The sequence below is a fragment of the Rhinopithecus roxellana genome, chromosome 1 (genome assembly GCF_007565055.1).
Source record: "Rhinopithecus roxellana isolate Shanxi Qingling chromosome 1, ASM756505v1, whole genome shotgun sequence".
Classification (NCBI taxonomy): Eukaryota; Metazoa; Chordata; class Mammalia; order Primates; family Cercopithecidae; genus Rhinopithecus; species Rhinopithecus roxellana.
In genome coordinates this window covers 114,795,977-114,808,401 of record NC_044549.1, presented here as the reverse complement: position 1 = coordinate 114,808,401, position 12,425 = coordinate 114,795,977, and the positions used below count along the sequence as shown (strand labels likewise).

At 35.1% G+C, this 12,425-nt stretch overlaps 1 protein-coding gene across 1 annotated transcript in view; it reads left to right on the top strand.

Annotated features, from left to right (window-relative positions):
* The first annotated feature begins 3,532 nt into the window (after positions 1-3,532).
* Positions 3,533-12,425, top strand: part of LOC115899634 (short transient receptor potential channel 1-like) — an 82,679-nt gene continuing 73,786 nt past the window's right edge. The window contains exons 1-3 of the mRNA XM_030937656.1: positions 3,533-3,565; positions 6,658-6,759; positions 11,744-11,946. Of these exons, the coding sequence (XP_030793516.1) occupies positions 3,533-3,565; positions 6,658-6,759; positions 11,744-11,946 (338 nt within the window). The remainder of the gene's footprint in view (positions 3,566-6,657; positions 6,760-11,743; positions 11,947-12,425) is intronic.

The window sequence follows — 12,425 nt, the reverse complement described above, 5'->3', positions numbered from 1 at the left end:
TGTTCTTGGCAATGAGGGTGGTCTTTGGCTTCTTTGTGGGTCGTCATCGGGATATTGTTGGGTGTCTAATTTTTGAACTTTAAAGCAGTTTTTTTTTACAATTCTGTGAAGAAGAAAGCCATTGTTAGCTTTAATGGGGATTGGTTGGTATTGGAATTCTATTAAATCTACTTGGGGCGTATTGGCCATTTTTCACATCTTGATTCTTCCTATCCAGGAGCATGGTTATGTTTCTTCCATTTTTGTTTGTTGTCCTCTTATTCCACTGAGCAGAGTGGTTTACTTCTTCCTTGAAAGAGTTCTTTAAATCCTTGTAAGCTGGATTCTAGGTTATTTTATCTCTTTGAAGCTAGTGTGACTTTGGGAGTCATTCGCTTTGTGATTGGCTGTGTTTTGTCTGTTTTTTGTCTGTTTTGTACTGGTGTATAAGACTTGTTGTTGATTTTTGCATATTGATTTTTTCGTGAGACTTGCGACTTAGTGATGAAGTTTCCTTATCAGCCTAAGGAGGATTTTGGGATGAGACAGTGGGAATTTTCTAATCTACAATCATATCATTTGCAAACAGGAACCAATTGACTTCTTCTTTTCTAAAGAATAGCTTGATTTCTTTTCTCTTGCCTGATTGACCACTAGCCAGAACTTCCAAAACCCCACTGTGTTGAATAGGAGGGTGCCAGGAGGGCATTCCCGTCTGTGTCAGTTTTCAAAATGAAATGCTTCAGTCTTCCGTTTTTGACCATTCAGGTGATATGGCCTGTGGGTTTTCTCATAAATATAGCTTCTTATTATTTTTGAGCTACATCCATCAATTTACCGTAATTTATTGGAGGTTTTTTTTTTTTTATCCTTTCCCACTTTTTGATGGGGTGTTGTTTTTTCTTCTCGTATATTGTTTGAGTTGCTTTTGTAGATTCTGGATATTAGCCTCTGTCAGATGAGTAGGTTGCAAAAATTTTCTCCCATTCTGTAGGTTGCCTGTTCACTCTGATGGTAGTTTCTTTTGCTGTGCAAAGCTCTTTGTTTAATTAGATCCCATTGTCAATTTTGCTTTTGCTGCCTTGCTTTTGGGTTTTAGACTGAAGTCCTTCCCATGCCATTGCCGAATGGTATACTACCTAGATTTTCTTCTAGGGTTTTAGGGTATTAGGTTTCTAAATTTAGTCTCTAATCCATCTTGAAATTTAAATTTAATCTTCGTATAAGGGTAAGGAAAGGATCCAGTTTCATCTTTCTACTTATGCTAGCCAATTTTCCCGCCACCATTTATATAAATAGGGAATCCTTTCCCCCATTTCTTGTTTCTTCAGGTTTTGTCAAAGATCAGATGGCTTGTATGATGGCTGTAGATGTGCGGTTTATTTTGAGGACTCTTGTTCTGTTCCATGGTCTATATCTCTGTTTGGTACCAGTACCATTGCTGTTTTTGTACTGTAGCCTTGTGAAGTTTGAAGTCAGGTAGCGTGACGCCTTCAGCTTTGTCCTTTTGGACTTAGGATGTCTTGGCAATGCGGCTCTTTTTTGGTTCCTACTATGAACTTTAAGCAGTTTTTCAGTTTTTTCCAATTCTGTGGAAGAAGAGAAATCATTGGTAGCTTGATGGGGATGGCATTGAATCTAAATAACCTGGGCAGATGGCCATTTTCCACGATATTGATCTTCCTATCCATGAGCATGGGTAGTTTTCCATTGTTTGTGTCCTCTTTATTTCACTGAGCAGTGTGTTGTAGTTCTCCTTGAAGAGGTCCTTTACATCCCTTGTAAGCTTGATTTCTAGGTATTTGTTCTCTTGAGAAATTGTGAATGGAAGTTCATTACTGATTTGGCTTCTGTTTGCTACTGGTGTATAAGAATGTTGTTGATTTTTGCCCATTAATTTTATCCTGAGACTTTGCTGAAGTGCTTATCAGCTTAAGGAGATTTTTGGGCTGAGACGATGGGGTTTCTAAAATATAACAATTCATGTCATTATGCAAACAGGGACAATTTGACTTCTTCTTTTCCTAACGTGGATACCCTTTGTTTCTTTCTCTTGCCTGATGCTCAGCCCGAAAACTTCCAACACTATGTTGAATACGGAGTTGTGAGAGAGGGCATTCTGTTCTTGTGCCAGTTTTCAAAGGGGATATTTTTCCAGTTTTTGCCCTTCAGAATATGATCTAGCTGTGTGGTTTTGTCATAAAAGGCTCTTATTATTTTTGGGGTTTTAGTCCACTCAATACCGTAATTTATTTGAGCTTTTTTTAGCATGAAGGGCTTGTTGAATTTGTCAAAGCCTTTCGATCTATCTATTGAGATAATCAGTGGTTTCTTGTCTTTGGTTGTTTTATAATGTTGATTACGTTTATTGATTTGCGAATGTTGACCCGCCTTGCACCCCAGGGATGAAGCCCACTTGATCATGGTGGTAGGATACTTTTTGATGTGCTGCTGATCCGGTTTGCCATTATTTTTTGGGATTTTGCCATGTGTTTCACAGGGATATGGTTTCTAAATCTTTTTTTGTGTTGTTCTCTCCACGGCTTTGGTATCTCCGGCTGAGTTGGCCTCAGATCATGGTTAGGAGGATTCCCTCTTTTTTATGATTGGACTTTGAGATAGTTTCAGCAGGAATGGTACCAGTCCCTTCCGTACTCTCTGGTTAGGAATTCAGCCTTGAATCCATCTGGTCCCGGACTTTTTTTGTTGGGGTTGGCATCTTAATTAGGCTATTAATTATTGCCTCAATTTCAGAGCTGCTTATGGTCTATTCAGGATCACTTTCTTCCTGGTTCTCTTGAAGCGTGTAACGTGTCACGGAATTACTATATTCTTTCTTAGTTTCTAGTTATTTGCTTAGAGGGTGTTTATAGTATTCTTCTGATTGGTAGTTGTTTATTCTTGTGGGGATCAGTGGTGATATTCCCTTTATCATTTTTTATTGCGCTCTATTTTATTCTTCTATCTTGATTCATCTCTCTTTCTTCTTTATTAGTCTGCTAGGGTGTAATTTTGTTGATTCTTTTTCAAAAAACCAGCCTCCGGATTATTGATTTTTTGGAGGGTTTTTGGTGTATTTATCCTTGGTGACGCTTCTGATCTTGATTTATTTTTTATCTTTTGGGGGGGGCCAATTATGCTAGTTTTGAATGTGTTTGATCTTGCCATCTTAGTTCTTTTAAATTGTGAAGTTTAGAGTGAATCTTAGATTCTTTATTCCTGCTCCTTCCCTGCTCTAAGAAACCAGTCCCTGGTGCCAAAAAGGTTGGAGACTGCTGTGAGGAATTGACAAATCTTAGTGAATATTTTGATTTGGAGGGGGAAATTGAGAAGGAGTCCAGGATGATTTGGAAATCTTAAACATGGGTGACTAGGAGAAGGAAGAAAGGAAAACATTAAGTTCAGAAGCTAAGTAAAGCTCGGGGCAAGGGAATGTGAATTCCAGTTTTATCCTTGTTGATTTGGCGGATGTCAGGCAGTCCTCATCAGACAAACACAGATGAACATTTTATTTCTAGGGAGAGATCAGGCTAAAGAGATACAGTAAGCAGTCATGGCCATGGGAATGCCCATCATCATTGTGAGAGTAGGTGAAATCATGGAGAAGAGCAAAGGGCTGGTGCAGATTCATTCTTAAGGAAACATCTACATTTAATAAAGAGCATTACATGGAAGTGTTTGATTAAAGACCAAATGAATTGTTGAAGATATCAGAGGCAGTTAGGATAGTACAGCATTGTGAAAGCCAAAAAAAATAGTTTTTAACATATTGCTTAGAGATTAAGAAAAATTAGAAGGTAGAAAAAGTAATTGGATTTTGAAACTATGGAATCAGTAGAATTGGAGAAATGATACACTTTGATTTGCAAAGCTTGACACAGTGAAAGGAAGAAGAAAACTTGAGTGGTAAGAGAAAGATGGAGTTAAGTCAAGTTAGCAAAGAGCTAGTAAGCAAGTTAGCAAAGAGTGAGGAAGGATTTAAAGTTCTAGGAGGTGGGAGATGAGACTGGTATTTCTGCAAATGAAGGACCAGGGTTCTAAAGATTGGAGAGCATCAAATAGAAGACGAAGGTGGAAAATGTAGCTTTGGAAAGAAAATAAGTAACTTTTTTACTCTGAGCTTAAAGGAAAGAGTATGGGAATTGTTGAAAAGACAAATTCTAAGGTAGGAAGGAAGATAATGATCTCATAAATATGTAATAAGTATATATTGAAGAGCTTTTAATAAAGAATTGTCAAATATCTGAGAAATTGGAAAGCAAAACTAGTGAGGATTTTTTGTATAACTGTGTATTTTTAAAATAATGTAAAAGATTTGTTTCCCTCATAACTGCCATTGATTTATCAAATAACATACCATTTGTGCAGAATAAGTCAATGGTAACTCCTTATTTACAAGACATTTTAACGTAAATGAATATTTTTATAACTGAAGCTTATCCTTTTAAGCATTGGAAGATTTAATGTAAATCTTTATTCTTTACTAACTAATGTAGCTGAATATAATTTAACTTTACCATCCTTAGTTGGAATAATAGAGAATGTAATTATTTTACTTTGCTTCATATGGTCTGAAACTATTAACATGTCTGTCCTTACGTTAAGTGGCTTTAGACTGCTGTGCATGGATAGTGATTTTTCTGTACTGGTATTTAATCTTTTCAGTAGTCAACTTTTAGTAATTCTTTCTTCCTTTCCCTCTACGCTATTGGTTTTAATCTAGCTATTCTTTTTTTTCAGTAATGATCCAGAGGATACTTGGGAAAGACATATTCATCATTTATAAACAATTTTAAATCAGAATGATTGGGTCTGTTTCTTTTGGGAAATAATACCCATGGAGTTTGTTTGTGACAGCTCAATATGTTGCTGTTTTTAAATCCATGGCTATTTTTCAGATTGTTGAAGTTGCCTGGTGTTTGACTTTGCAAGCGATGGCATTACTGTAGTTAGCTTTATTGGTTAATATTAAAAATCATACGCCAGGCGCAGTGGCTCACGCCTGTAATCCCAGCACTTTGGGAGGCTGAGGTGGGCGGATCTCTTGAGGTTGGGAGTTAGAGACCAGCCCAGCCAACATGGTGAAACACTGTCTCTCCTAAAAATACAAAAATTAGCCAGGTGTGGTGGCATGCACCCGTAGTCTCAGGTACTCAGAAGGCTGAGGCAGGAGAATCCCTTGAACCTGGAAGGCGGAGGTTGCAGTGAGCCGACATTGCGCCACTGCACTCCAGCCTGGGCGACAGCAAGACTCCGTCTCAAAAAAAAAAAAAAAAAAAAAACAAACAAACAAAAAAAAAAATTAAAAATCATAAATGAAATATTTAGTAGTAATGGATATAGCATTCTTTTTGTTCATTTCCTTCAACTGACTAAATATGCTAAAATCTGAAGAGAAATGTTTGCAAAGCAGAATAATAATGCTAGGACTTTAAAGCATAGGCCACAGCTCAATGAACCCTGAAAGTTTTAAGGGATAGTACAATGGGTTAAATTTCCCATCTGGGTGGGGTGTTTTTCTGTGGGAAAACATAGGTGATTCCTATGAGGACTCCAACCCTTTTTTTTTTTAGATGCATAGTCCTATTTTTAGATATTCAAGTAAAGCCTGCTACTTTTAGTCCTATTTTTTACATCCAGATAAAGTGGATATAAACTTTACTCTTTTCAGCTACAAAGAATATTAAAGATCTGATATAGTTTTGTTCCCAAGAGCAAGAACATTGATTTAAATAGTTATTAAATATTATAGCAGTTAAAATGTACAGATTGAAAATAATCAGGGCATTTTCTTAAATTGAATCATTATCCTTATGTTTTCCTTCTTCCTTTATAGTTTTCCCTAAAAATCAAAAAACCTGATGTTATAGTTACCAATAGGACTATAGGCTTTGTTACAGAGTTGAAAAGTCCCCATTTCCTCAGACTCTCCTTACTTTTTCCTCTTGTTAAAGTCGGATCTTCACAGTGAGTTATAGATTGGGAGTAGAATGATAAAGTCACTTCTCCCTCCTGTCTCTATGAGCTTTGGTAGCCTATTTGTGGATTATACTTGATAAAATTGCTCATAAATGTCAAATTTGTAGCATTTTAGTCAGCCATGTGTTTTAAAAATGGGAACAGAAGGCTCTTTCCTTTAGATATTCTCCCCATATTCCTGTTTGCATTGATGATGATCGTTTCATTAGACTCAAAACAATCCTTTACGTGTAGTAATAAGTTCTTGACAGTTTCTTTTTTTTTTTTTTTTATTATACTTTAAGTTCTAGGGTACATGTGCATAACGTGCAAGTTTGTTACATATGTATACTTAGATTTGGATTGTTAAGATTCTTTTGGTCCGCAGTTCAAGAGTAAAGATCTTGAAAAAAAATTTTCAACTTTAACTGCTGCATGAATCAGCACTGTTACGCTAATAATCCCTTTAGTGAAACATGCATTATTTTACCAACTCATGCATTGAAACCAGGACAGAAACGTGTGTATTGTGGTACACAGAAGTACTCCTAAGGCAAGCAAATGTACTACTATTTGTACAGTCAACATTTTTGAAAAGTTAGTATTACTGTATATAATACAGTTTAAAATTTTTAAAAAGTTTTATTTATGGATTAGTAAAAAGAAGTAGTTTACCTTTTTATCTTCCATTTTCATTTTTAACTTTTTTTTTTTTTAAAGTCTGCAGATGCACTTTTGGTGGCAATCGACTCTGAAGGAGTGGGAGCTGTTGATATACTACTTAATCATCGACCAAAACGATCATCAAGACCAACTATAGTAGTTAGTACTCTTAAATATTTATTAATTTGGATTTTTAAACCAGAATAGATCTCCTGCCCCATTGCCATTTTTTCCTTCCCTCAAATTTATTTTCTTTTTTCAAAAAATAGATCTTTTTTCTCACTCTGTAAAATATTACTTTAAAGTAAGTAGACACTTGCAGGAATAATTAGTATTTCTTTCAGGAAAGCTTTTTTAATTTAGTTGATATTTCCATAATTTTGTCACTGTGGACCAGTATTTATTGTTTGAAATATTCTTCAGGTAATGTTGAAAATATAGATTAGTTTGCAGATAGATAGGAATTAAATGTAAACAATGAAACCAATAAACTGGAAGAAAATGTAGGTGAATATTTAACTGATTCGGAATGGAAAGACTTTATGTGCATAAAAGCAATGGACAGAAATCACAGTGGCACAGTATTTGCTATTAAAAAAAGTTAAGTTTTTGGAATCCAAACATCAGACAAAATTTAGAAAGCAGATGAATAACTGGCAAAAGATATTTGCAGCATGTATCAAAAATTAATAATCTTAATATTGGACAAATTGGTGAAAAACAGAAAAGGACGTAAAAATCGCAGAAAATACAAAATGTTAAATCTTGGCCGGGCGCGGTGGCTCAAGCCTGTAATCCCAGCGCTTTGGGAGGCCGAGACGGGCGGATCACGAGGTCAGAAGATCGAGACCATCCTGGCTAACATGGTGAAACCCCGTCTCTACTAAAAAATACAAAAAACTAGCCGGGTGAGGTGGCGGGCGCCTGTAGTCCCAGCTACTCGGGAGGCTGAGGCAGGAGAATGGCGTAAACCCGGGAGGCGGAGCTTGCAGTGAGCTGAGATCCGGCCACTGCACTCCAGCCCGGGCGACAGAGCGAGACTCCGTCTCAAAAAAAAAAAAAAAAAAAAAAAAAAAAAAAAAAAAAAAAAAAAAAAAAAAAAAAAAAAATGTTAAATCTTAATGACAGTCAAATACAGTTAAGATACCAATTTTAAACTTACCAAGTTTACTTATTAAAGTTGAAAATTAAAAAAAATCATTGATAGCAAGGGAGTATTACAGTCTCATATGCAACTAGTGAGGCAGGTATTTTGGAAAATGTTTTGGCAGGATCTGTCATAAGAAAGATGTTCATATGCTTTAACTTAGTGCTTTCTCCTTTGGGAACCTATCAAGGAAATGAGCAGAAATGTGGACAAAAATGTTGGTTGTGATCTTATTTGTAGTAATTTTTAAAAGCCCATGTGACATAATCTAAACATTCCAAAATAGAAGATAGGAAATATAAATGATTACATATATGTACGATGGAATATTATGCCGTCATTAAAACAGTATTTTTAAAAGAATAGTTAGGAACATGGAAAATACAGTAAGTGGAATAAGAAAAATAAAATAGATTGTACATATAATTTGATCCAAGCTTAAAAATATGCATAGAAAAGAGACTGTGTGGAAATGCAATAAAATGTTACCTAACAATCATCATCTCTCATTGAATAATCAAATTACAAATTTTTTTGTACTCTTTTTATTTTTCTTTATTGCTTTTGTAATTAGGAGGATAGTCACTACTACATATATGCTAATTTTATTGTTTTTTAATCAAATTTTAAACATGATAACATTCATTATTGGTGACGATATAGTGAAACAAGCAGTTTAAATAACTGCTGGATATATAGACTGGCTTATAAGCAGAAGAAAAATACTGTTTTAAGAAAGAATTATAAATTGGTTGTTGACTCTCTGCTATGTTTGAGAACTGTGAGAGGCTCTGCTAAATTGCATACTTTATTTTATATATTAACTGAAAAATCTTACTCTCATTCAGACTGTTACAAAAATGTGACTTTCTCTGGAGGATAGTACCATCTAGTTTAAGCGATGGTAAGAAACCAACAGGAATAAGGAACAAAGGGCTAAGAATAAAGTCCCTATCCAAAGGATCAGAAATATCTAAAATACCATTCAATTTTCTGCCATTTATCTTGCAGTTATTATTATATTTTGGTACACCTGTCCCATCTTCTAGCCTTTTAGTCCATTTCCTTTCCTGTGGGGGAAGGGTAGGGTGTAGTGTGCTTGAGTACTGGAACCATTAACTGGTTTTATTAATCACCATTATCACTACGGATTAAATCTTAGTGTTGGCAGCCCTCACCTACTTAGGAAAAGAACCTTTGGGAGGCTGAGACGGGTGGAACATCTGAGGTCGGGAGTTTGAGACCAGCCTGACCAATATGGAGAAACCCCGCCTCTCCTAAAAATAGAAAAATTAGCCAGGCGTGGTGCTGTGCACCTGTCATCCCAGTTACTTGGGAGGCTGAGGCAGGAAAATTGCTTGAGCCTAGGAGGTGGAGGTTGCAGTGAGCTGAGATCGAGCCACTGCACTGCAGCCTGGGTGACAGAGCAAAACTCTGTCTCAAAAAAAAAACACACACACACACACAAAAAAAAAACACTTTCTACTCTGTCTTTACTCTATTCCTCTATTCAGCTTTTATTTAAATACACCCAATGACAGCAAGATCATATCTTCTTTTTTTTTTTTTTTTTTTTTTTTTGAGAGGTAGTTTCACTCTTGTTTTGTTGCCCAGGCTGTAGTGCAATGGCGTGAGCTCAGATCACTGCAACCTCCACCTCCCAGGTTCAAGTGATTCTCCTGCTTCAGCCTCCCCAGTAGCTGGGATTACAGGTGCATGCCACCATGCCCTGCTAATTTTGTATTTTTAGTAGAGACGGGGTTTCACCATGTTGGCCAGGCTGGTCTGGAACTCTTGACCTTAGGTGATATACCCTTCTCGGCCTCCCAAAGTGCTGGGATTACAGGCCCAGCCAACATCATATCTTGATAGCCCTTTTACTTCTAGAGAGGCAATATTCAATATTTTTATATATTTTAAATAACTACTGGGAATATAAACTGGCTATAAGCAGAAGAAAAATGTTGTTTCTTTTAGCATTTCAATAATGGTAATATTCTTTTAGCATTTCAATGAATTCATTCTCTATTCTTGGCTTGCCAGATTGTCTTTTTGGCAACTGACTTTCAAATTTAGGTTTTTTATTTAATAGTATACAGATTATATTATGAACAATGGAATTATGAACTTTAATCTTATGCATATCTAGTGGTGTTTTTCATATAGTTAAGTATGTTTCATAGGAAACATGAGGACCACTTTTAAGGGATTAAATACATATTTTTTTCTTCTTTATAACCTGTAATGCAATGATAAGATGAAAAAGGACTAGTTTTAGGTTTCTCTGTAATTTTAAAATAAATCCATTAATTTGAAGTCCTCAATCAATAAATAAGAAGCATATAAACAAATTAGTCATAAAAGAGGAGGAAAATCAGATAAGTATATCAGAAAATATGAAAACTTACCAGTGATGAAAGGAAATTAAATTACAATTTCATGATAGTATTTTTCACTATAAATTGGGAGTGATCATGCCTAAGGCTGGCAAGTGAAACTTTAGTGGGAAATGGGTACCTTCCTATATTATTGGTAATATAAACTATTAAAAGGACTTTAACAATATGTTTCAAGAGCTTCAAAACTGTTCATGGCCTTTAGACCCATAATTCCACTTCTGGGCTTTTATGTTGATGAGATAATCCTAAATTTGGAAAACGCTCTTTTCATAAAGATGTTTATGGTAAATTAGCAAAATAAAATACTTGAACACAGAATCTATGAACTTCCTCAAATTGCATACAAAATTCTGTGCATGAATTATTTTTTTCTGAAGATTCTGGGTTATGTAAAGATCCTGCTTTATGGATTATTAAAAGGGTCCCTGATCTTGGAGACATTGAGGACCACTGTTTAATCATTGGTTCTTAGGATACCTACTGTTTATGCCAAAGATGTCCTTAAATGTCAGGGGGTGGGGGGTGTAGTAGAAAAAGGATTAGAATGAAATACTGTACTGGAACATGTTCTTTGGGTAGTAGAAATATGGGTATTTTAAAAATTCTTTCTGATTTTCTGTATTTTCAGATATTTTATAATAAGTATATACACTACTTTTACAATATTGCGAAAAAGAAAGAAGTATTTGACAGAAAATGTGATAGTTATAAAGTAGTCAACCTTTTTATTTAAGCCTGGTTCTTTAATTACTAATGTTACTTTCCTCATTTCATGCTCTTACCACACCCATGGGCTCCTGTAGTATAAGGAGCTCCAGCTCCAGAGTAATACAAACCTGGATTCTGATCAGCACCCAGCCACCCTGTTTGTGGCTCAGGCACATTAACTTCTCTGAGCCTCAGTTTCTTCATGGGGATTATAATGCTAGGTTTTGCAGGCTACTGTGGCAATTAAATGAGATGATAAATGTAAAGTGCCTAACAGTTCCAGAACTCATTAAATATTAGCATTATTGTAAATTTCTTGGCATTTATAGTAGGAAGTAGTATATGTAATGATTGAAAATGTATAGAAAATTATACAAAATGAAGAGTGCTTCCTATTACCCTTTTCAAGTAGCTGCATTGCTGTCAGTGTGATAAGGTTTGCCATAGAGGTGAAATTCTTGTAGTTTTTCAACCACGTTAATATTCTCCCTATTTTTTTTTAGCATTTTTGTTTTTCTAATATAGTTTTCTAACATTCTTGTTCTTTATTTTTGTCAGACATGGTTCTATAATCTTGTGAAAATTAAACACTTTTCCCTAAGATATTTCTGTAGATATTCTCACTTCTTTGTTGGAAAAAAACAAATCTCTAGTTATATGAATGTTACGTATTGAAGATTTTGTCTGTTACGATTACATTGCATTTATTAATTAGAGTTAAGTTTTGAGGTTTCAAAGAAAAATTTAGTCCAAGCAAGATGTTTAACATATTCCTTAAATAATTCTTAAGTTCTTTGTGCCTTCCTGTTTTTTCATTTCATTCTTCAGATAAATATATTTTTTGAAGTCATAAATGATAACTTTGGACATTTATATAAATATTTTTCAGAAACTAATGGAACGAATTCAGAATCCTGAGTATTCAACGACTATGGATGTTGTGCCTGTCATTTTAGCTGCTCATCGTAACAACTATGAAATTCTTACAATGCTCTTAAAACAGGATGTATCTCTACCCAAGCCTCATGCAGTTGGCTGTGAATGCACACTGTGTTCTGCAAAAAACAAAAAGGACAGCCTCCGACATTCCAGGTTAGGACATTAAACTTTTGATAAATAGATGTGTGATATAGTATATATCAACAATGCTGGTTTTTAAAATTGGTATTCTTTCTGTGCAGCTTTTAAGAAATGTTATGCTGGGGTGACTTATGAAAGCCAAACTTGTACCTCCTTTGCTTTGTATAATGCATTCTGCATTTTTAAGAAATGTTCACCAAATGCTGAATAATTGCAAAAATCCTTCAAATTATGAATGAAGTTATACCTGCTGGCAGGGGCACTATTTGCTTTTTAGAGGCAGAGTTTATTAATCCAAGAGATGTTGCAAGACATGGAAGAAGTGGAGATACCACCTCCTATCTCATTTATAAAGAAATCAAAACTATTTTCTAACTAAATATTGACTTTTTATGCCTCTATCTTCACCTCTCACACAATGTTCAAGTCTTTTTCTCTTTCTTATTGATCATCTCTTCCTGTTTCCCCAATTAAAAATGTTAAGAACAACT